The sequence below is a fragment of the Pyxicephalus adspersus genome, chromosome 11 (genome assembly GCF_032062135.1).
Source record: "Pyxicephalus adspersus chromosome 11, UCB_Pads_2.0, whole genome shotgun sequence".
NCBI classification, from domain to species: Eukaryota; Metazoa; Chordata; class Amphibia; order Anura; family Pyxicephalidae; genus Pyxicephalus; species Pyxicephalus adspersus.
In genome coordinates this window covers 36,266,176-36,292,293 of record NC_092868.1, presented here as the reverse complement: position 1 = coordinate 36,292,293, position 26,118 = coordinate 36,266,176, and the positions used below count along the sequence as shown (strand labels likewise).

The 26,118-nt window shown below is 36.6% G+C and overlaps 1 protein-coding gene across 1 annotated transcript in view; it reads right to left on the bottom strand.

Moving 5' to 3' along the window:
- Positions 1-692: 692 nt before the first annotated feature.
- Positions 693-26,118, bottom strand: part of ZBTB16 (zinc finger and BTB domain containing 16) — a 97,757-nt gene continuing 72,331 nt past the window's right edge. Inside the window, exons 5-7 of the mRNA XM_072425432.1 lie at positions 14,234-14,404; positions 9,410-9,577; positions 693-8,950 (exon numbers count right to left, since the gene is read on the bottom strand). Coding sequence (XP_072281533.1) covers positions 8,721-8,950; positions 9,410-9,577; positions 14,234-14,404 — 569 coding nt within the window. The 3' untranslated portion in view covers positions 693-8,720. The remainder of the gene's footprint in view (positions 8,951-9,409; positions 9,578-14,233; positions 14,405-26,118) is intronic.

The following is a 26,118-nucleotide window of genomic DNA, read 5'->3' as shown; positions in this document are numbered from 1 at the left end:
CTCAGCCATGGCTCTACCTGCATGGAGTTTGCGTGGGTTTCCCCTGGGTACTCCAGTTTCTGCCTACATTCCAAACCCATGCAGGTAGATTAATTGGTTTCCCCCAAAACTGACCTTAGACTGTGGTAATGATATAATTATGGTAGGGACATTAGATTGTGAGCTCCTTTGAGAGACAGCTAGTGTAAACACTATGGACTTTGTAAAGCGCTGCATAATATGTTGTAATATTAATAGTGTCTCCAATTAGAGAAAGGTTATGTTTTTCTTGCTATAAAATGTAGAAGGAAAAATCAGGCAGAAGTGGCACATTTTGACACAGAAGCCCTTTGAAAGTAAAAAAAGTAACAAAAAGTTGAACACACAAGCCCTCTCTGGTAATGTTGAAAACCTGTCCACCTTTGCTCACATCGTCCTTTTTATTTTTAAGACAACCTATCAGGGTCATGGGCCAACAGAAAGATGTCGAAGGTAGTCGGGCAAGTAAGATTGGACTAGAATAACTAAGGTTTTCAGTGATCTTGTAAAGTTTAAAGGTAGTTCTTGGTGCCAAGTCTTTTGTTGGTGCTTAGTTTAGTAATTTTTTTTTTTTTTTTTTTTTTTTTTTTTTAGAAATACACATTACTGAAACATGATACACACAAAGCCATTCTCTTATAAGAAAATAAGACACAAACTTCAAAATACCAAGGTGACAGTGGAATTAACTTTATTCTAACTGCAGATTTAAGGTATACAACCAAACATTTGCTATTTTTCTGTTTTTTTATGAGACTTATAAATAAAAATACAAAAAATGTTCACTACAAAAAAATTTATTTTACTGTTAGTAGGATGTAAAAAATATTTTCTTTGCTATACAAGGCACAAACTTCACTTAGTGACAATGTAGAGAGAAAAAAAATCCTGCAGCATTTTATTCAAATTTTTTTTCTCTATCAAAAAGGAAAAAAAAAAACCCAAGAAGAGAGAATGAGAAACACCGTAGATACAAAGATGCTTGTCTACACAGCATGGCGAAGGAAAGTGGCACAGAGAGGGAGAGAGTCAGTAATGTAGCTATGCCCTCTTGAGATTACTGCGTCTGCTCAGCAAAAAAAAAAAAAAAAAAACAAACATAACAAAAGCAATATGAAAACCAGGAAGGCAGAAGCTCATTAAGGTTTTGGCTATATCCTTTAGCTTTAAATAAAAGTAGTATAAGCTAGATTTGCGGAATACTAGTTAGTTTCTACCAAAACAAGTCACAGTGCTGTATTCTAAAGCAAAATAGAACTCTGCATTCACAATTACATCTGACCATTTACCAAACAGGCAATACGTACTATGCATGGATAAAAACATTGCTTAACCTAAGCCTTATGAGCTAACTTAACTAACACCTAAAATCTGGCACTGGAACATCTGAATCACAAAAACAAACTTCTTCTAACTTTTGGGATCCCAAAATGGTGGGGAAAGGGCTACAAATCTGTGCCTGGAACAGGTCCATCATGTAACGTATGGTCCTTAAAAGGTTTTTACACCTAGCTGGCCTTTAATTTGTTCCAATAGTTGTAAAATCAAAGCTAATGTTCACAATAAATCACTGATGATTTACCGAGAAATAGCCATTCATAATTTAAATATCAAGTTTGGTCTGAGAGACTGCTTGGATTGCAGAGAGCCAATGGGGGAAACCACAAATATCCTTAATTTATTAAATTTTAATTGCTCAGCAAAAGATATCATTTCCACCAGCCATTATTTTCCATGGTGTTAATATATCACACCCAAGTTCAAACCATCTGAATGAAGTGTAACCAGTTATGAATGATAACCGATTTACACAACAAGCCCTCATTACAATCGGGAAATTCATTATGCCAATACAGGAACCTTTAAGTTCTTTGGCCCGGCAAATGTTTGTCCAAATACAAAAGATAGAAACTTGCTTTATTATTGATAGCCATGGTTAAAAACCAGACATAATAGGGCACTGGGGCAATTACATTACACAGCTTTCTTCTGCACAGAGGCTTCCTATTCAGAGTTAGAGATTCTCAAACCGTCATCCAGTGACTTTAGTGATAAAACTGTACATGCATGTACATATAACACCATAATAAATAGTTGATAGTAAAAAAAATGTTAATGCAGGTTTGCTTTTTAGTAGCTTATTTTACACATCAAAAAGCTAAGGAACCCATACCAGGCCAGAAAGCTTTCAATAAATCAGAATAAACGGAATGGCATATTTTGAGCTAAATTATTAATGAATTAAAGGACCACTTAAGCAACATAATTTTTTTTTTTTTTTTTTTTTTTAAGCAATCACTGCTCACCTATCATTATGCAAAGATTTACCAGTTTATACATGGTAACGCTAAAATAAGTGAATGCAGAAAAGGGGCTTCAGTACTGAAAGCTGATGAATAATGCAGAATATTGGCTGTGGTCTTCCAAATATTAGGAACATGCATGACAATAAAGGTGTTGCATTTTGTGCTGCTAAAAAAAATAAGGGTTATAACACTACCCCATGTGCCTACCTCTACAGGGTCCATGATGGGGACTACAAACCTAAGGAAAATATAATTATGAATACAACGGTCTTAAGGTAAGACGCGACTTGCTTTCCTGTCTCCATAGCATTCTACTACCTAAAGATTCACACCTTACCTAAAAGGTAGAAAATTCAGGTACTCTACCAAGTACTCTACCAAAGTCACATAAATGCTACAGATCTTCTGTCCTACTGAGCTAGCTTGCTAATATTTTGGTAAGTAAATGGATAAGCATTGTGTGTACCCAGTTCTTTGCTGTAGAAATACATTTAAGGAACTGGAATAAAATTAAGAAAAATATTTAGCTTTCAAAAGCTGTGGCGAAATCAGAGGTGAATTTTAAATGACTAGGCAGTAACCTGGGCTTTATGAGAATTGTTTAGCTTTACTGTTATCATGAAAAAACGAATATTCCTTGCATGGCTTTTAAGCAAAGCCAAATAGATGCAGAAGTCAAATGATGAAAAGGTGAGAACATGTAAAGCTTTCTAGGTTATAAAAACAATGACTTTAGTACTAGTGGTTTGGCATAAACACCACACCTAAGCAATGGTTTGCAGCCACTATAATTACATAAGCCTCTTTCAGTCTAGGACAAGTGGAGATAATCAAAGCGAAAGGTTCAATGGGTTTTACTCCATTTAAAAACACCATGCTATAGACCAAGCTGGTCAATCTATTAAATGTACTCTGCAGCAAAATCTGGCTTTATGATTACATTTGATTTACACCTTACATGAGCCACTGTTTTAAAAATAAAGGTATAATAAGGACAAAAGCTAGAGAAATAAAAGAAGAGAGGGGACATACAGGGGAAAAAAAAGAAAAAGGTATTTTAGGCAACATAACCAGTAGGCACCCATTAAACATAGGCAGAGGGTGCTGAGGTAGACTTAACATTAAACATTTTAATGCAGGTGGGGTAGACAGAAATGTCAAACCCACTAGCAAAAAATGGTCAGATAATACACTATTTTATTTATTATTTTTTCTTGATTTCTATTAATTTACTTCTGACAGCATTTGCGACTGGCACTTGTGCTGTTATAACACGGAGGCAAGCAGAACAAAAAAAAAAAAAAAAAAAAAAACTAAAATAAAAGAAAAACTGAAAAAAAACAAAAGGAAACAAAAACACATAGAAAACGGGGAGGGCACAGGAAGTCATTTTGCTAGGTCCCTCATGGCAGTTGGTCCATAATGTTACAATATTTGTGCACATATAATATAAATGGACAGATTTACCCAGGCCTCAAACAGAGCAGATCACATGCAAAACACATCATGAGAAGTACAGCAAAGACAATAGAGCAGACTAAATCCTTTGGATTGAACAGGGGTGGCACCATAGGTAATGCAAACCAAGTCGGTTGAACAGCTCGCCTAAACAGAACTTATTGGATGGACCTATGACTATGGTACTTGCGATAATCATAATATTGACAGGTTCAGCAGCAAAGTACAATTTTTTTATTTTTCTAGGCAGACATGTAGAAAGAAAGCAGTGTCCTGTTGTGCGCATTAACTTCCTAGTGTATGCTTATTTTCCCAAACGTTAAGATTCCGTTAACGTTCAGAACTATTGAGAAACTGAGATTTTTTTCAATTTACTTCCAGACCTATGGTTTTGGGTGTTCTAAATAGTTATTTGTGGTACTTTTGGCATTGTTCAATATAGACAATTTAGCTTCTGTGGCATCACAAATGTTTTAGAAGCCTGAGACATATAAAAATTGGCTTTCCCTTAAGTAACCGATTTAGTATCCTCATACTTGTTGCATATTTGTTATTCCTCCATTGGTATTTTGTTACTTGCTGTTAATATTGTTACTTTTTTTGTTGTCCTTGTTAACTTTGGATTGGAAAAAGAAACTCATCTGTGGATTGTGGTTTCTAAACAGACAAATTAGTCATAGTTCTAGGATATGCCAAAAAGCAATCAAAGCAGCATACACTAGGAATCAGATATTCACCTATTTCTATATGCTGAGTGGACCTAAAAATTTGGTAACAGTCACATTTTTTAAAATTGGTTCCGGTTTATGTATAACTGCTAAAATATTAGCAACTAGCCACCCCTGGCCTTAATCCAAAGCATGCTGCTCTTTTTTATGTTTTTTTTTTGTTTTTACTTTTTTTTTTTTTTTACAATCATAACAATAATGATATACTGCAGCAGACTTTTTTGTTTTAATACATACATATTTTGTAGCTGGACACCTTTGCTGCATTTAATTTTTTTCTTTACATTTTTTTAATTAAAATAAAAAATGTTGAGGCACAAAGAATAAAGAAGCCTTTTCTCTGTCAACATACAGCTGGTATTGATAAGAACATAAAACACTACATTACGGTTTAAGGTTAAATGAAGAGATCTGGGATTTCAAACAAGATTACAAATAAATGCATTTCAAGATCTTGCAGTTCTGATAAATGTTTCACATCAAATCTGTTTAGTAATGTGGTACATAAAAGCAAAGGGTACACTGTAACCGGCTGTGGACAGTGATGTGCCAAAATGTCATCATAATGAATAATGTTGCACCGACTATCCCTTTTTTTTCCATTACTGAAGTTGGGGCTTTTTCCACCTTGCCTAAAAATAAGGTATTGCAGGACAATGCTGTGCGACTGTCAGGATTGTAAATACTTCTGACCCATTAAGTACCTTGGCACACCCTGATGTATCCCGCCAGATCTTTTCTTAGCGGACTACCTATTCTTGAAAGTATTAGGACAGCAGAAATAGTTTACACAAGGCAAACGAAAGCTCAAGCTTTAATAGTGGCATGAGAATATGAAACTATAGGGTCAATGCTCACTACTAACACAGCAATCCTGCTTTACAATATCAAATTTATTAGAAAGGTGAATTATTTAGCACCCATTTTTTTTTGGTTTAATATGTATGCAGACCTATACTGAAAAAAGTCTGATTTTAAAAATTAGCCAGATATAAGAAAAAAAAAAATCATGAAATGTTAGAGAAAAAGTTAGTGATTGGTCAGGAAAAAACTTGTACTTTATGCAATAGCCCCATTTGAGCAATACCTTAACATTGGTTTTGTGAGCCAGTAACAGAGTGACCTATTATTTCTGTTATTGCAGCAATATAAGGTTTTCAGTTGCTGCTTTAAACTTAGCTTAGCTTACATTTGAACACATTTTTTCCAGTATATTTACAGCTTTTTCTTCTTGGGTTCAACAGAACATATTGCTTTCAAAAATGACGTGACAATTAGGACATCTCTCCATTTTACTCCAACATAAAACCTATAGAGGTTGCTTTTTAGACTGGATGGGCAGACATCATGTTTTAGGAAGTAAAAATTGAAGAGGACAATACACCAAAAAGCGTAAGCAGTGTTTACATTACCATACCAGCAGAAGCAGAGTCTCTGATTAAGCACAATACTGTATGACTTTCAATACAACTGAACACGCAAGGTACTTCTTAACCAGGCGTGTATACACGCATACACATACACACAGAGTTCTGTTCACATTACAAAAAAATATATATAGGGCCAAAACTGACAAAAAGACTAACAAATATTACAAAAATATCACAACTTTGCAAATATTAGTCCTTCCCCTTTCAATATTTATGTTTTTATTTCTCATGTATGACGAAAAAGTTCAGAGCAGAACCTCAGGGAAGGGATAGATAAGAAGTTTGCCATTTGCTTTTCTGGATCAACTTTCAAATCCCTTATATCCCTGTGTATGACGAGGAAATGCATCAAGCATTTTGCCTTGAAGATTTTGGCTGGCATTTATCTGTTTTTGTACGAGTCTGCATTGGTACATACTGCAAAAAATATATATAATGTATATCTGCCAAGATATTTTAATACTTTAATCACCTTCACATTATGAATTGAAATCAAAAGAAGAAAAAAACAAAACAAAAAAAAAACAAAACTAATTTTCTATTCACAAATTCAAGTTTAAACCGCAGATCCTTCACTCCCCCTCCCACTACCCCTTAGAGCTACAATACAAGATCTCTATAATGGGGTGCCAATAAACCAATAACACAGGCTTTTATAGTAAGGAGATGCAAAGCAAAATGGGATGTGCCAAGTGAACAAACATACAGCGCTCACCTCACTACGGAGCAGACTGAAACTCTTGACTGGTCGTGAAAGGTCACTGTATCATGCAAGCCCAACTTGCTCTTTTCAAAGTCTTACTGAACAAGCCCGAAAATGGTTCTTGGCATTTTAAAAGGCAAAAGACGACAACAGCAGTATCTTAGCCCTTTGTACAACAAAGAGGTCAAAATGGAAAACCACTTTGCAGTATAGAAGGTTAAAATGTCTCCTCTGCTTTTCCCCCAATAAGGCTATCTACCGTATTATCCCGCTAAACCAATTATATTTCTTTTTTTTTTATATATATATATATAAATGCAGCTTAATCACAAAAACAGCAAGAAATAAAAAATGAGATGAAAACAATAATAGCATTAAGCGTAACATAAGATTAACATGGAACGGTAAAAAAAAAAAAAAAATAACCTATTCGCTGTCAGAGGAACCTACACAGCATTGTTAAATGTCTCATAGGCACCTCTTGCAGCATACAGGTTACGAGGTAGCTTTCATGAATAAAAAAAAAAAAAAAAAAAAAGCATAATGCAAAAGGGCCATGTCAACCCTTGTTTGAATACCATATTTGGTACTGAAAAAAATACAAAAAAAAATAAGACACACTGTTTCATCCTGCACACTCTGTATTTGGCACATTTCTTTCCTACAATGTGTCTTATAGAAACAAAATGCCTTAAAATTAGGCACTGGTAAAAATGAGGTCATCAAAAAAAGAAAAGACAAAAATTCAAGTACAATGTGCTAAACATAACAAAATTAAACAGACTATGTACACATAAGCAGCCCCCTAATAAAACTGACCTCTGTGAAAAGATACTGACTCACAAGAGGATGCTGGGAATTATACATTATTTCCAATATGAAGAAAAGGGGAAACAAGCAAATGAATCAAACACATCCATTAACTTGGCTTTTATGAAAGTAAAGTATTTCCTACATACTTTTAAGAACCAATTTGTAGCAACAGATGCAATTGAACTTTTTTTTCTGTTGCCTTGGACAACTCTCAGGACCTATTAAACCAGTTTTCCCATGATCTGTACAGACCACTGACAAAATGTTCCAGTATCACTTAGACCAGTTTTGCTCTGCCACCAAAAAAGGTGTCCCCCTCTTTATTATTAATTTTCCTTCCAAATGAAAGTAAGTTTTTTCCCAAAGTGCTCCACTTCAAATACCTTATAGCCACCACCACAAGCCATTGATGGTCTTCTGCTTTGCTTGGCACAAAGTCTAGAAAATAACATTGTTGCATACATATGAAAATAACTAAATATAGATCAGTGGTGGACTAAAAGATTGAAGTCAAACATAAAATTTGAGGTTCCAAACCCCTTCAGTGCTACAAAAAAAAAAAAAAAAAAAAAAAAAGAATACCTGATGGTATTTACACGTTATGCTCCACACTAGAGCATAATACTTTCTTCAACCAATCCAGCTAACTTGGCTAGGTCATTTAATATCACAGCATGATCAAGGGAGCATTAAACAAATGAAGGACTTCAAATATTTTGAGAAAACATCTGACATTTGAGTCATTTCAAAGATTTGTGGATGACCACAGAAACATTATCCAAATTGGTAGACAAACAGTTACCACTAGTATCTGAAGAATTACAGATTAAGCACTCATGGATATCCTCACACCATCAGTAACAGCCAGGACATATTTTGCCCATGAGTACAAAGCACACGGGTGTTAGGTTTCTGCAGTAAAGAAGAAAATGTTTCATACATATTTTACTTCTCTGAACAATTACATGTTCTTCAAAATTAGGCAAAGATGGGATTTCTTATTGAAGTGGGATAGATTAATTAAATTTGTATTTTTTATTAATCTTATCAGGGAGCTCACAAATAAACCCAAAAAGAGAAAAAAAGCTTGGGTTCCATTACACAGTTTTTTTTGGGAATCACAAATGATCCCATACGAAGCCAAACATGGTGGATGTGTTTGATTTCTTTGCTTTAAAGTGGGTTTTTCTTAAACATGTCTGTATTGCTCAGCCTTTCCCAAATCACTATTTAATCTCCCCCACAAACATATGTATTTATTTCACTACACATAACACAAATACAAGTAGGTCTTTTCAATTCTCCAGTCGGCAGGGATATCCTCAGGTTTGTGACTCTTCATGTGCTTCTGCATGGCAGATAGGCTGGGACAGTATTCGAGGCAGATGGTACATTGATAAGGCGAGGCTCCGTTGTGGGTCCGGAGATGCTTTATCATAGCCGAATAATCTCGAGAGCGCTGGTGGCACAACTTGCACTCAAAAGGTTTCTCACCTGAAGAAAAATGAAAAGCATAACATAGTGAATATCAAAACCCTTTAAACTATGCCATTATCCATCAACTGGCAGTCTTGCCCAGCACAAAGATTTAGGATTAGGTTTTTTTTTTTTTTTACAAAAGCTGGTAGTTATGTAGAAAATTGTGGCCTACACATACTTAATAAAGGATTAGTCTAAGGAAAACATCCTACATTTCTAAGAATGTTAGTTACAAGACCTTTGCTTACAATTTTCCAGAACTATTCATCAGTGAATGTTACAAAGGCTTTCATCCTTCCTGAGGATTAAAGCTTCTCGTACCATACTGGGTACCAAGTAGAGTGCCCGACACATAACATTGGTTTGGTGAGTTATCCTGCATCAACCAAGTTAGTTTTGAGTAGGTTGAATCTATACACAAATACAGACAGTGTAAAAAGCTTTATATCTTAGTTTAATTTCAGAGACACCTACCTGTATGAACTCTGTAATGTGTTTCCAGTTGGTGCTTCAGACTGAACTTCTTCCCACAACCATTGCACTCGTAGGGCTTTTCTCCTGTATGGATACGCTTGTGGCCCTTCAGTGTACTTTCATCCCGGAAACAGCTACCGCAGAACTCACACTCATATGGATGGTCACCTAAAAACACAATGCAAGTAAAATATTTTTTTTTTTTTCTAGAACCACAAAAATGAATGGATTTAGCCTTCCTTTTTTTCTACATGGCAAGGATTACCAGTACAAACAGAGGAGGATTTTCTCTAATGGGGATTAGGATAGTAGGTGGTCTACCACCTCACAAAAAGGTTTTGCCTAGAGCTACACTTTAAAGACTGGTAAACTGCAAAATATTTTATTTCTTTGATTTCGATACAATTGAATCACCATCATTACTAGATGCATATCTTTTATTGTACTGTACATGTCAGTTTTATATGATGCACACTTATTTACCCAAAGATAAGCTTAAGTTAGACTCATGTAAAGGTTAGAGGTGAAGCAAACCTTTTACAACATAGATGTTCAAAGAACATAAGCCTGATCATACACATACCAATATCAGTCCATATGTACATTACATAAACACACAACTTCAGTGGCGCACATCCTTTCCAGCAGTCAGCTAAGTCTAGTGACAGAAAATATAATAAAGAGGGTGACAGGCCCGTGGCTCCTTATTTATGTCAGAAGGCAGAGCAAGGACAATAAAACCAGATTGATCACTGCAGCCCCAGCTCATGAATATTTAAAATATTACTGATTCCACTTGTCACTGTAATTGCAATTTTCTGCGGGCTGCGGATCGGAGGCCCTTGCATTTACGGCGGGGGAACAGGGGCGCCTGTATTTTTTCCTCGGCCAGCCTGCCAAGCGTGTAATGTTCTCGTTGCTTCATACATTTTCTCCGACTCCCAGAGACTTTAAGTCATCCACAATGACCTACGTTTTTTCATTATCCTGGTGTCAGGCCGCGGCTGTGCCTCTGCATAAATTGTCCTCCTGGTTACATGTGCTCTATCTACTTGTATTCTTTTATTACACTCCTTATTTCCAACTGCAAAACTATAAACACTAGATTAAAAACAAAACAAAACAAAAAAAAAAAAAGGAAGGAGGAGGAAACCTTGCCAACCATGAATATGCCATAAAGGGTTACGCACTGCTGCAAAATATTAAATTGCGCTCCTTATCTATTTAATAAGTTTAATTCTTAATGGACTCCCAATACATAATTGAGCGTAAGCAATGCATAATCGGCCTCTTGTGAAGAAGCAAGAGTTAGACACATGTTTATTCTGCATACAAGCTGCAGCAAGCAGACAGATGGGACAGCAATAGATAGATTCTAGATGTATATCTAAATAGCCCAACTTAATACTGGAGACTTCTAGAATCATTTAAAGTCTAAAAGCAGCGGCCAACACACACAAACAATAAAGGTAACATGCATTTATTTAATAGATTGAAGTCACAATCATGGAACACAAATGTATGCAGTGGAGAGGAAACGCTGAAAATTTACACTACACGTGGAAGCACAGTAGTGGCGTTTGTTACTGTTAGAATAGTAATTGACTAATGTTGTAAACTAAGCCATCCAAACTTTTAAAACTTTTGAAACATATTAAATCTGAATAAATTAAAAAAAAAATACAAGATTGTCTAGTTTATGTCCAACACAACACTTCCTGTCCTAAAAAGTTAGGAAACACAGACAACTAACACTCTTTAAAAAGGAACTTAAGTCAGAAACTGAGGCAGAAGGAAGCTGGATAGAGCCAGCCAATCAATGCTTCTGATTGGCCAAAGAGAGACATATCAAAGGGTCAAATCAAAATAAACCAACTTTTAAAACTTTTGAAACATATTAAATCTGAATAAATTAAAAAAAAAATACAAGATTGTCTAGTTTATGTCCAACACAACACTTCCTGTCCTAAAAAGTTAGGAAACACAGACAACTAACACTCTTTAAAAAGGAACTTAAGTCAGAAACTGAGGCAGAAGGAAGCTGGATAGAGCCAGCCAATCAATGCTTCTGATTGGCCAAAGAGAGACATATCAAAGGGTCAAATCAAAATAAACCAACATAAATGAAAGTATGCTTGCCTCCTGAAATACAAGATTGTGTTTATGGATAGTATTGAACCTCCACTTGTTGGTTCTTTTTGGCTAGGGGAGGGGTCATTCTTCTTATGCAATGTAGTATTCCCACCGATTACCATGCTAAAATACTGACAGTTGTGGATATAGTGGTTAAAGAAGAGGTTCCCTGAAGACTTGAAATTTATTTCAAAGGTTTCCCCATGTTAAAAATGTCAGGAAAGGCTACACTAGATGGTGCTTATTATATACAGCCAGCTTAAAATACAGTTAAAGTAAGTTAAAATACAGCTCCACTGAACAGCCGCTCAACCAGAATAATGTTCTTTATATTGATTGCAAGGTTTCTTTCAACTTTCATGTGACTGTAATATGTCAGGCCAGGGCAATAGCTGATAAAAACCTCAACTGTCACTGCACATTCCTATAGACCAGAGAATATACTGGACCGAATGGCTATTTTATTAGAGCAGGCTTTGGTGTTTGAGTTTATTACAGCACAACAAATAGATGATTCATTGTAGACGTCACTAGCAAAACATTACCATGATAAAATGATGACCCAATAAACCCAAATATAGACTTGTTGTGAACAATTTAAAGTACCATTATTTCTGGTTTGTATCGCTAGTTGATAATATGACTGTCAGGGCACCACCAGTTAGTAAATTACCTGAAATGAGTGTTGTAATCAATATAACCTGGACTACCAAAACTGAAAAAAAAATAAGGGTTTAATAATCTCAAACCTTTTATTCTGACAAGAGAAACAGCATAGTTACTTTTTGGCACTTGCCAAAGTAAAAGAACATTTGCCCCCATATATATTTGCCCTAACCAAATTTATTGGCAGTAGTTTTTTTTCTTAGCACATTAATCTAATTTAAAAACCTGTGCAGACAGAAATACAGATGGAGGCATCACAGACCTTCTTCTGTTGCCTGGCTGCCTCTAGATCTGAATCAATGACCTGGAATAAGTATGCAGATTATCAATGCAGTTTGATGTTAATACTTCTGGTCTGCATGCTTGTTCCAGGTCCTACAGCTACTGAGGCTATGGGATCAATGACATGTAGGAACCAACTGTCTGCAGCAGGAGAAGTGTCGTCCTAAATTTCTTAGTTTTTTTTTTTCTTTAAAAATGCACACTAGTTTCTTTTTGGAAACGTGGGGGCTGCTGCTATGGCAGAAAGGCCATTACCCATGGCCCTCTCATGCCTTTTTTGCTAATATGATAGTACATGAGGAGTTCCACTAAATCAACGCCAGGAGGCTGACAGTGGCTTTGCTATCAAATACAGCTGCTGATGTTAAGCACACAGCCTGGGCACGCATGCTGAAGACACCTCCTGCATTATTAATGAAAGCACGCGCCACTCTGCAGCACAAAACTGGGGGGGATCAGTTGTCTACCCATTACACTTTCTACCCTGCTTACCAGAGAAACATGTCAGGCTCTGGTCAGTTGTGACTTAAGTAAAAGTTGATTGTTTTCACATAATCCTTTTTCTATAACTGACAATTCTAGCTCTGTATGCCTTCACTTGTTCTGACAGGGGTTGCTGTTCTGTTTGCTTTTAGCATGATATATCTACAGCACAAGTAGACGGTAACCACAAAGCAGCAATTCTAGATATGGCAACAGGACACCTAATAGTTGGTAAAAATACAGTCCAAAAGGAATGTAGACCAGACTGAGTAATGTGACAGAGGTGCCTGGATCACAACCCCTCTTGCAGTCGAACAGTTTCCATTATTGCAATTCAACTTTTTCCTTGTTCTTTTGCCTGACCGTTAATTTTAAAAGCATTCATAATGTAGAACATTCTCAAGGTGTATGGATATATACAGGTAATGGGATACCCACTTTGGGCATTTAGTGGGAAAGGTTGTGTTATCTTGCTGGAGCATTTAACTGGGGAATACACACATTTAAGGTAAGGATGAAAAAATCAGGCGTTTCTTTCCAAATTTGGTGTTGATGGCCATTTCTATGGTTAACATTATCATGGTTTTTTGTTCTCCATCAAATGCCACAGTAATGGGACTTTATCTTAGTAAACTAATGGACTATTTTTTTAGATGTTTGTATTGCCACTAAAATGCTTGATTTGGAAGCCTTAGATTTATAAAATGATTCTCTAAGTAGCTTTAAGTTTTTGTATAGTGAAAAGGGATCAAATAAATAGTAGAAATATGCTTTTCCCTCCAGGGCTAAAATTATTGTTTCAAGATGACACAATAGGCATTATAAGTCTGATGCATGTCATAATATGTTTTTTTTTTTTTTACACAGGTATTCGGGTGAGGTTATGGAGCTGTATGGCTTTCTGGAACATTTCAGAAAGGTTAGAAGGAAGCAGAGTTGTAGACCACCCTAGTACACTGCTTAAAGCAACTAAAAAAATGGGGGCTTTGGGGGAAGTTGAGGGCTGGTCGATAATGGTAAACCACAGAGGTACTCCTGTGTAAAAGACAGTCCAACTGCATAGGAAATTATTGCCCTTTGAGGATCAGATACGTAGCTTAAGTACAAAGCTAAAAGCCAAAAAGGTAAAATTGGCTGACAAAATAGAAACATTTTTTAGATGCTTTATGAACATAGACCCATTGAAGGAATCCTAAAACTAACTACCATAGGAAGCCATACAGAACTGTCCATGGTACTGTAGTTATGACGTCCTCTTACCTGTGTGTGAACGGAGATGGCGTTTAAGCGCAGTATGGCTGGGAAAAGTCCTGTTGCATTCACTGCATATGTAGCTTCTCACTCCTGCATGGACCTCCATGTGCTGCTGGAGTGCGGTCTGAGTCTGAAAACGCTTCCCACAGAGGAGACAGAACACAGCCATATCAGAACCTGAAATAAAATAGATAATGTAAGATAGTTTCCTGAGCCTGAACCTTCCAGAAGATAAGAGAAGGTCACATTCTTAATTGCAAATTAATTCTTTATCTGTGAATTGTGTACAACTAGTAATTCCACACATCATCTAATGTTTTTATTAGGAATCATTTATTATAAATTAAATGGAGTAAAATGAGTCTGAGATTTTAACATAGCTTCATTCACTTATAGACAAATGCCGAATGATATCAGTTTTTGAACACCTCTTTCTAGGGACTGATAACCCATGGACCTGTAGGTATAACAACCATCAAAGACAAAGGTAGAAAGTGGACACTACAGTCCACTAAAATACTTTGTAATAGCAGAAACACAACATTGGAGGCAAGGCATATTTACCCACAAGCCATAACTTTACCTCCCCTTTAAACCTTAAATATATTTCATGAACATATTATAAGTCTCTTCCCATAAAGGACTACTATACCATTATGCATTTCCAATAAGTGTATATAGGTTTCCCCTGTATGCAGTATCTAAGAAGGCAGCTACGACTATACCTACTGGTCTGAGTCTGGTGAGAGTATCTCTGAATTTACAGCATGTCAAACCTTAAAACAGATGGGCTACAAGAAAGAGTAGCAAGGGACCACACCGAGAGTCACTCCTAAAAACAGGGATCTGCTGAGAATAGGTACCCGAGGACACATTTTGCCCAGGCTCACCAATATTGGACAAGAGAAGACTGGAAAAATGTTGATGAGTCAATATCTGCTGTGACATTCGAAGTTAGGGTCATAATCTGTCAACAACATTAAAGCATTGATCCATGCTGTCTTGTATCAAGGGCTCAGGCTTGTGGTATAATTGTGTGTGGATATTTTCTCGGCACACTTTGGCCACTTGCCAGCTGAGCATTGCCTAAAGCATACCTTAGTATTGTTGTTGATCATGTTCCCAATGCACCAGGCTTCTGTTGGCTACATTCAGAAAGATAATTTGCCATGTCACAAAGCACAAATCAACTGGTTTCTTGAACAGGAAAAGGAGTTCACTATACTCAAACGGCCTCCACAATCACTAGATCCCAATCCAACTAAGTGAAACAAGAGATTGACACCATGGATGTACAGCTGACAAATCGGTAGCATTTGTGATGGTGCCATGCCAGTATGGATTAAAATCCCTGAGGAATGTTTCCAGCAACTTGTTGAATCTATGTACACATATACACACACTAGAAACCACAAGATGGAAAAACAGAACTGTATTTTTATCAACAGCTTGTGTGCTAGCCACAGTTTACGGAAAGTTATTTATGTGTTCAGAAAGCAGCAATGCCGATACGTTTTTATTTAATTTGTGTATATATTTTGGTTAGCACCACACGCGAATACAGAAACACATTATGAAAACATTGATTTTAAAGCAGTGGCGTTTGAAATTCAGATATAAAGAAAGACTCATTAATGAAAATAAAAGCAGAACAATGAAAAAATGAGATAATATTTGGAATTAAATTCCGAACCTAGCTAAGCTGAAAAGTATTTTATTATCAAAAGCACAATGCACAGGACATTAAAATGAATTAAATAGGCAACCAAGGGCAACATAAACACTGCTTAGCAGCTTAACGAAGACTATTAGTAGTTTAAGAAATTTCCATAAAAGAAAATCCAATTGCTTGAAATTAGTAATATTTAATTTTAAAAAGGGAATAAAAGTGTGGACGTACAACAGCACGCATACAGTCATTACAAAAGTAACATGATCTTGCAAAAAGAAGTTGCGGAGGCATAGCTTAAATTTGATTGAAAGACTGTAGTAGGCGGAGTTCAGCAGCTGATTAGGTTGGGTACAGAGGGAATGGGCCTGATTTATGAAAGCTCTCCAAGGCTGGAGAAGATATACTTTCATCAATGAAGCTGGGTGATCCAGCAAACCTGGAATTGATCTGGTCCAGGACTAAAAACATTTGCTAACAAATAGCAAAAATAAATTCCAGGTTTGCTGGATCACCCAGCTTCACTAATGAAAGTGTATCCTCTCCAGCCATAGAGAGCTTTAATAAATCCCAATAGGTCATTGACTTTGCAAAATTTTTGCAAATGATTGCAAGCTACCAATGGTGGAAGACAACACACTGACAGTACTAGAGTAGATGGTGACTTGAATGTAGTATAGTAGACTACAGTAACTGTAGAAATCTTTCCATGAGAAATTGCTTTACACCAACCCTAATATACCCCTTTTATCACCATCTAAATCAGAAACTAAATCTTTCCTGTTATGCTAAAAGTAAAAATGTACTATTTGATGCAATAAATTGCTGCTCCCAAATGACTTAAGAGATAAAAAAAACATAATCATAATCAGAAGGGGGTGTATGTTGACAATTAATGTTCGTCCTGGACTATTCATGGAGAAATTATTTAGAATTGGCTCTTTGTGGAATTAGCTATTCAGCGGGTGTCCCCCTCCCCCAGCTCTTTTTAAAGAAAAAAAAAAAAAAAAAAACACAAAAATTTGCATTCAATAAATTAAAATAAACACACACAGACACAAGGCTTATTCAGGGAACTGACGTCTTAATGGCTTTTTCTCTCTTTTAGAAGAAGATTACAAATTAAGCAGCAGTTAAAGACATTTTACAGAAGATGCAATAGGGAGGCTTGTTATTCATTTCCACGGTAACCAAAATAGTGTCTGTGTAAGAGGCCTGTACTGTACCGGGAACAATAGGGCCACACGGCCACAAGGACAAATACTGACTAGAGAGAAATTTAAATCATTTATTTAGCAGGAAATTAAAAAAGATCATTAAAAAACCCTACATTAATCTAAGCAATGTTTTCTTTTTGTTATGTTTGCAATACCAACATCTCAGGAAAATTCAGGCACATTTCATTTGATCTAAATAGAATCAGCAGCTGATAATTGTGAAAATAAACCAGTGCTAGACAAAGCTTGGTCCAGGTAAAAGGATTTAGAAATGATTGTTCTTCATATAAGAATAAAGGCAATTCTTTGCACTCTATAAAATAAGCCTGGGAAGAAATAATTTAGGTTAAGGGGCACTTTATTTAAATCAGACCCGGGAAAGGGGTGTACCTGTGCAATAACTTTATTTTAAAACTTTGCATCACTGACCAGAAAAAACTATGTATAACATATAGAGTCAGCAACCCCCAGTACTAAAACCAATGGGATCAGTATGGCAATCAGACAACTATATTTATGTTGTGATTTGAGCAATATACACTGATCATAAACATTTGCCTGTAGATCAGCCATTCTCAACCAGGGTTTTTCAAGCTGTGGCTGATTGATCTCTCTGATAGTGCCTGTCTAATCCTGGATCCAAGACCAATTGGTAGAGTCACCTATATGACACCAATGATCTTTTTCACTGCCTGAAGATCTGATCACCACTATGAGGAAAAATTTCCCAGAGAACTTAAAAATGTTTGCTTAGGGTTCAAGAAGGCAGATATGAAAGAAGGTTTGCTGCATTATCTGGCAAAAGGTTCGCAGCAGATCCTTTGATTAATTCTGCCTCAAGCTTTGACATCTTTCCCTTGTAGTCAAAATTACATTTTCAGATATTTACTCTACAGTAGCTCTTCCGTGGAATCAGACAAGACTGGCTAGACCATCTCCCCTCCTCTATGCACATCAATGAACCTTGGTTGACCCTGTGAGTCCATCAGTTGTCCTTCTTTGGACCACTTCTAGTAGGAACCAACCACTGCGTACTGTGAGAACCCAATGAGGCCTGACATTTTGGAGATGACTTGACCCAGTCTCATAGACCCCAAAGTCACTCAGGACCCTTATGTTTGCCTGTCTTTACTGCTGTTATTACATCATTTGATAGGTGCCATTGCAAAGAGATAATCAATGATATTTAAAACACCTTTCCGGGTTGGTATTGAAACTAACAATCATGACCAACCTGTTCTAGGGAAGTACAAAAATAATTTTAATTTACAAGTATGTATACATTAATTAACTAAGGACCTACTTAGTTTTACTTTAGGTTTCCTCCAAATAAGTCAGTCTTCACCATTGTAAGACAGAGTTGATCTTTATTATGCTTGGGCAATCTAAAGTTTCTCAACAGACATTCGATCACCATCTTACAGTGTAGTCATTTTTACTAGATCTAGGATAAAATACAGTATCTACAAGGCAAGTTAGGCAATATCCCTAAATGAGTGTCATCCAGCTAAAAGCAACTTTCCCAGTCCCTAACTTTTCCTCCCTCCTCCATTACCCTACAAGCGAAGGTCTTCAACGCTATAGCTTAGGGAAGAGTCTAGCCATAATCGTGAGTCAGTTGGATAGTACATGCCTGTCCAACATTTCAAACTTGTTTATCTCTAGACTGTTGACATTGCACAGGATTAGGCAAAATAAATACCAAAAAAAGTGGGGAATAAAATATGTTTGGAAACTCAAAATACCTAATACTAATCCAATCCTTTGATAGGTATCTGAAGAATTATAAAGAAAAACTACTTTGTTTTATTTGTGGGTCCAATTTCTTTTGTCGCACCAAAGTGATATAGCCGAGACGTACAAGCCGGCATAGAGTGTGTGGCGTGAAGTCAGAGCGGGTAATTAGTAAACATGGCGTCTCTCTGCTAGCTCATTGGCATGCGAGCCGGACGGAGGGAGGCTCGTTTAAAATGCAGCCTGACGGAGCTTTGAGGGCTGCAAACCATTTGTTAGCTCCTATTGAAGAGGCTTCGGGGCCAGTGGCAATTAAACTGGAATTAGTGTTTGGAATGAGATACAGCAGATTCATACAGAGGAAGGGAGAGGGGACGGGTGGAAGTGTTAAGGGAGGCAGGCTGACTTCTGCAGAGTACCTTCTCTTTTCGAATCTTTTTCATGCCACATCCTCCCTCCCTGTGTTCACTGGACAAGAAAAAAAACCCTGATGTGCTCAAGACTGCCTAGCAATATACTGAAGAGCAATTATAGTAACCTCTGCCAGCAAGGTTTACATAGAAAAGACCTGTCACTGCTTTAAAAATAAGAAACTAGTGGTTCCAGGCAATGGTAAATTGTAAGTTAATTTATCCATGAATTACAGATGCACAACAGCATTTCCAACTTTGGCCACAAGATAAGCTAAAGTTTGTACAAGTTTCAGAGTTACTAAAACAAAACAGCCAATAGCCTAGGCAACTAGATCGGGGAACATGATTGATCACGTTTACAGTTTAGTAGCAGAATTGTAGCAGTCTCTGAAGTCTGGGGGTACTATTTAGTAAGTTTGACCTATCACAAAAATCCTATATTTTATATAATTTTTTTCACAATATGGTTTCTCCTTAAAAGTTTCTGTATAAACATGTGGATTTCAGAACTATTTTTCAAAAACTATTTTCAAATCTGTAAAAAGCTTGATGAAAGATTTCTTGAAAGCTTACATTTTTGATAAGTTAGGCAACAAAGGCTTTTAAACTCCAAATGTTCCGTAATAATTGATGACTTACCCAGTACAGCACTCTACTACATATCACAAACAAGTCTTACGTATACTGATTAGACCAACAAACAGTGCGTCACAAATGCCGTTGTGCGACATGTCCTACTAACTAATGAGAGAATGACAGAGAAGGAAAACAAGAAGGCTTGTACTCAAGAACAAAAAAGAGAACATTTGGAAAACCAAAGTAACAAAATATAAAAATAGCAAAAGAGAAAATAAAGAAAGCAAAAAGTATAAAAAGAAAAAAAAACAAGACCAAAAAAGCTTTGAAAACACCAAGGAAGCACTGGAGATTTTCAAGGGAGAATCAAAAGAAAAAAAAATACACAGGGCCAGGCAGTAAAATGGTTTTAAATGTAGGAGTGTTCACTCAGGGAAAACATTTTTATTATTTTATGCTTGTGACTTCTGAAAGTCGCAACAGCATTTTGGTTCCCTGAAGGTAGCATGGTGCTGAGTGACTTTATAGAGCTTAACTGAAGCCCAATACCCATGGAATCACATCCCATGTGGCTTTGTATTTGTGTTCATCACCACATGAATTGTAAGAATTATATGGCAAATGAAGGGAAGGGAATCCATGCCAACAACTAAAGCATGGCCATGATACGAACCGTAACTGTAAGTAGAGGAAATCAGTTTAGTAGATTTCAAACAGATATAAGGATGGTGCAATTATGAACTAGATTCCCTATAAGTATCTTTCATGACAAAAATCCTTACCCTTCATTACTTTGCACTGACTGATTATTAATACTGCACCTTTTATAAATTTTTACTGTTAATGTATTGCTTACTGGAGTCTGATAGATCAAGTAGAAAATAAATTATACAGAGACACCCCCAGGCCTTTATCTTTACAAAATACACAAATACATATGCATTTTTGAATTGAAGTGTACTTATTATAGATTTCGTATACAGCAACCATGTGAAACTCCAGATAAACATATTGGCCACAGCTGCAATTTACTCTTTCTTTGCTTGTCAGTTGGCCAGTTTTACCCTGATCATAGAAGACAGTAAGATTAGCATTCATGGATTTGCTGCCTTGTCTACGTTATACATTTTCCATAGATCACACACATGATCAAATCAACCCGATACATTTTTTTTCCAGAAGATAACAGGCTACTTGATTATTTTGTACCAAAAATACAGTGCAAATTTACATTTCAATGGAAGAGGTATTGTGCCATTGGCATCAAAGATGGCTGGTCTATACAGAAAAGAATCTTTTATGTAAAGTTGGGGAATGGCAACAGCTTGATGTATTTGTGCCAAGTATTCTTGAATCATTAGATGAAAAGCCTAGGGATAGACATCCTAATCAGACATAGGTTACTTTGCCATTTCCTGTTTGTGTGCCAATCCATTTCAAAGAAGGCCTTCCGTGGATATTGGTGGAATGGGGTGACCTTTTGTAGTTTGTGTCAAAATACCATTGGCACAGACATAACTTTAATGTGTGTAAACGGCTTGCTTAGTCAAAGGCCACATGGTGGTCAACAAAATCATATACTCTTAAGGGATATCTGAATAAATCAAAGGTTAGTTTGTATATGTAAAATTTACAAACTATCTTCTAAACAACTTTCTATAGTTGCATCAAGGACACACAAAAAAAAAAAAAAGTCAAGATCCTTGGAGTAGACAGTATGGAGTAGGACATTACATTAACATTTTTATTATAGTATGCATGTTGTATCTTGGTAGTGAATGGTTTTCCGTATGTATTCCTACTACTAACTAAAAGTCTACAGATTTGGACTATACGTAAGTGTTTTATAACAGATAAAGATGGTGGTTATGGGGTGAAGGTAATCAATGCATAGCATTAAAAAGAGGAAATGAGCAATCCCTTAAAAAAATGATGTAAGATATTTCCCAAGCCGTTGCTAGACTGGATTTAATTTATTCCAGAGGCCATCTGGCCAGCGTGAGCACAAAGACCTGTCCCTTGTGAATGAGAGGCCATATTTGTCACACCCCCTTCACACTGACCCCTCTGTCCCTAGTCTTTTCAAGCAGGGACAAGCCAAGGTTCATTCTTTTTCCCCTGGCCATTGTCTTCATTCCCAATAGGTCCCTAAGAGAGGGGCCGCCACTAACAAACATGCTAGGGACGTCCCCATGGACAGCTGAATGAAGCCAGCAACAGAAAGACGTTAAAGCCTTTGACATTAGAGGAGCTGCCATCCTACTGTAACAAACCCATATTAACCCTTTTCCCTCTAAGGGGTTAATGGGGCAACACATTTGTAGAAAAGTAGCATGTCTAAAAAGAACAAAGAAAAGGATTATCGAGCACCATCTTTATTACCCATCTAGCTGAGGAACAGCACTGTGTGAGGCACTCTACAGCTGTAGAAACAAAGCAAGTAAACTTCTGTTTATTAAAATTATTGATCTGAATTGTGTAAGCATTTGAACATTATCCCCACTGACTTCCTATCTTGCTAGAAAAACTTATTTCCACTCCACTACCTTTATCTAAACCAACCATATGGGATCACCCCAGTAAAATAAAATGTTTGTTGAAAAATAACCTGCCTTACATTCCTTGGGAGATCACCGTGGACATACCCCTAGCCTCAAAAATCAAGCTTCCAGATACTGGGACAATGGGCTTCCCCCTCTACCATTCTGTAATGCTGTGCACAATATTCTAAAAGGCATGTCACTAGGCTCAAAGATTTCCATGAAAATCCATAGACAAAAATTGACTTTCAAAAAGTTGCCAATGCAGTGATTCTTGAGGGAGGGGGTGGAGGTCCATCATGGTACGGACATTTTCTATGAGTTGCCCATGTAAGGTATATTTATTGCTTACAATACAAATGTAGTTTAAAAGCTAATGAGCGCTGTGGTGAAATAAGTAAGAAGTGTACCTGAACTCTGGATGCTGTTCTTTGTTTTTAAGCATATTGAAAAAATTGTGAACAGCACTACCAGTATGTGGCTGGTGCCAAAGACTCATTATATGGCAGGTGCCCGAGGCAGCCAGGTATGTGACAGTGCTAAACAGACTTCCATAGACTCAGTGGATAACATTTTTGCAATGCCTGTGTCCTGGATTTATTTCTTACCAAGGATGCAATCTGAACAGAGAATGTAGGTTACTTGTGCTGCCCTTCCTTATTCTAGGGAAAGTATTAGGCTGATACTAAGTAAAATATACATACTTACACCAACTGCATTTAAAATACATTTCAGGTTTTTAAAAAACATAGCAATTTCCATACTAAATGTGCTTGCCAAGTCTGCTGAGGTTTAAATAGCCAAAATGAATCTACTAAACCTTTATATCAACCATTGATGGTGATGAATGAGTTTGCTGCACTAGCCAAACACTCTTCTGGGGAAAGATGCAAATAAGCATTTCAGCCAGATTGTAGAAATGGAGGGAAAATGGGATATCCCCTTCTGTTCCCTCTCGTTTCCCTTGTCTTCTAAGAAAAAAATAAGTGTGGGATAAAAAGAGAGGGAGGGGAGGCTTTGTGTCTGCAGAAAGATCAGACCCTCTATGTACAAAGAAGAGGGCTTAGGTCAAAGCACAAGATGACCCTGTGACTGGACAAAGCATAATATCACTCCTAAAGCTGCCCAATACATCAAAGTAAAAAAAAAACTGCAATATAATGTTGTGTAATTCTGTGATTGAATAACACAAAATGGATAACAATAAGTTAACAGGTGGAAAAAATGAAATCAGACAAAAGGTGAGGAAAGAATGCACCAAGACATTCCATCACTTCAATAAATTATAGTTAGGCGACAATACACGTCACAATGGCTATTATCAGGTCTAGGTGAAAAAAGGGTTAACTGAAGTTGAACTGAAAGAAGAAACAAATGCCAAATTTGGCAGCTATGACTACAGCTGTACAAAGCTTCTCATGGTAAAAGGGTTAATGAATGTGGCCACAATGGCAAAGTACATGGAGAAAATGCCATGGCCTCATAACCATAATGCTTTTGTGGACAGAAGGTGAAAGGTCAAATCTGCATTACTGCTAATCCCTAACCAATGGTGCTGTCATGGGAAAAAAGTAGCAGTTTGTGGTAGGGGATTATTAAGGGAAGAACAGATTTCTGGAAACAATCCAATAAAGTCCTAGTGTTTCCACTAATTAAGGGGCTCTTAATGTATGCAAAGAAAAAAAGACAAAAATATAAAGTTAGAACATTGTTGGCTGTTTAACATTTTTATGTTTATACTTTTATTTATTTCTGCCCTAATATAGTAAAATAATAGAGGACCCAACACACTCAACCAAATTTTGGTTAACTGGTGGCAAACAAAACTTATATTGTATGTACCAATTGTTTTCCAAACCTGTGAAAAGGTTAGATTGGTCATATGTTGGGCACTGAAGAAATCCATGGGCCTAGGATAACCATCTTCATGTGCCCACTGGTATTTTTTCAGGACTTTAATGAAGGGATGCTTACTGGGTAGTAATGAGACTGGTGTGCGGAATAAGATGCATTTATAGTCATCTATATATGCATATACTTATATAGGGAAAGTCAGAGTAAAGAAAGACTGAATTGTTTATTGTAAGTAAGAAAAGTAAGTAAAGATTTAGGGTCACAGGTGGGCATTTGCAAAGTTGGCATCAACATTTTTACCCACAGCAATCAATGTTTTAACTTTTTTTTTTTATTTAAAAAGGTTTGTTTTTAAGAGCAACACAACATTTTTCTTCATTTTATAAAAGTCATTCCCAGTAATTAATGTTTGATTAGTTCAGTATCTGTCTTATTATGCCAATTTATTTTGCCTACTTTGACACGTCTACCCAATGCCCTATGTTCAACCACAGACTCCTATTAAAACCACATGTTTCTAAAAGGAGATACTTGTATATCAAGGTCACGAGTAGGGGACTTTACAGGCGGAAGATTCTGGCCTCCATTTCTCAAAATGAAGCTGCTGAACCGGAGGGAAAAGAAATGCACATTTGTACACAAAATAAAAGCCCAAACTGTTGTGTGAAGGCAACTTTAAATAAAAGGAAATGGTGCGAGTACCTCCATGCATGCTCAGTATATTATCTCTAGGAAAGGGTCATCTACAAACATTCCACCCCTTTATATCTCTAGAAAAAAAAAAGTAGAGTAAAATAAGAGACAGTTGTGGTCCATCATACGCATGTCAGAGAGTATTGATGTTTCCGTTTCACATGCGGATCAATGGTCATGATTTCTATCACCATTCATGCACTGAACAGAACGCAGGACAGACGCATGACTAAACACCCGCTCTATACAACTGCCATTCGGGCTCTTTAAGTTGCATAATGTTGGTCATTTTTCAGAAACCATCATCAGTTCAAGCTCCATTGACTGTCACAAACAAAAGTAAGGAACAGTTTTTTGTTTTTTAAATGTTGAAATATTCATCAATTTCCTGCTCTCTCACTCTAAGAAGGGGTTTTATGAAGGTTTTTTAAAAAAAAATTTCCCTTCAAGTATAACTATGAACATAATAAAATTCCATTACACCGCCTGTAAATAGTACTGACATTGTATTTCTGAGCCCCTTGTAACATTAAATTTACATTTTATTACCTGTTGGTCTGTTTAGTCGATACTTTATTTTCTTACTTCAAATAACAGGGTGACAATGCTGTTCTTTCTGCAGTAAAACCACACAGCAGCATTGCCACTCTATAAACAGCATAGTATTTAAAAGGACAATTTCAAAATAGATTTTAAACAAGAAACAAAAGTAAACTTAAAGTAAACTCCTGAACTTTCAGGTTTTGGCATCTTGAGCTATCTTGACTGGCCAGGCCAGAAAGATGCAACTCCTGCCCATGTGCACAGAGGTTCATTTGTTCCCAGCATTTAGGTATGCCAGGATTGAATATTGTGCTGTACATCGACAGCTCAGTGTACATTTTACAGGAGATTCTGAAAAGACAGGTACTCTTTTATAGTATTAAATATTTTGTTTTCTACAATAAAAAGCCTGCTGTGCACATTTTTTTTGTTTTTAAGGTTCATTTCTGGTTAAAAACCTCAACAAATGAAAATCTATAATTAAATGGTTTGCTCCAATCATAATATATGTGAGAATTTTCTTGGTCAGTTAACCATCTTACATTCTCCCCCCCCCCCTATGGAAAAAAAGTTATTTTTACTATTACAAGAAGTTTGATAACATCATGAAGGAATCATATCCACTTTAAGGAGAAGTCAGGGGGTCCATTGG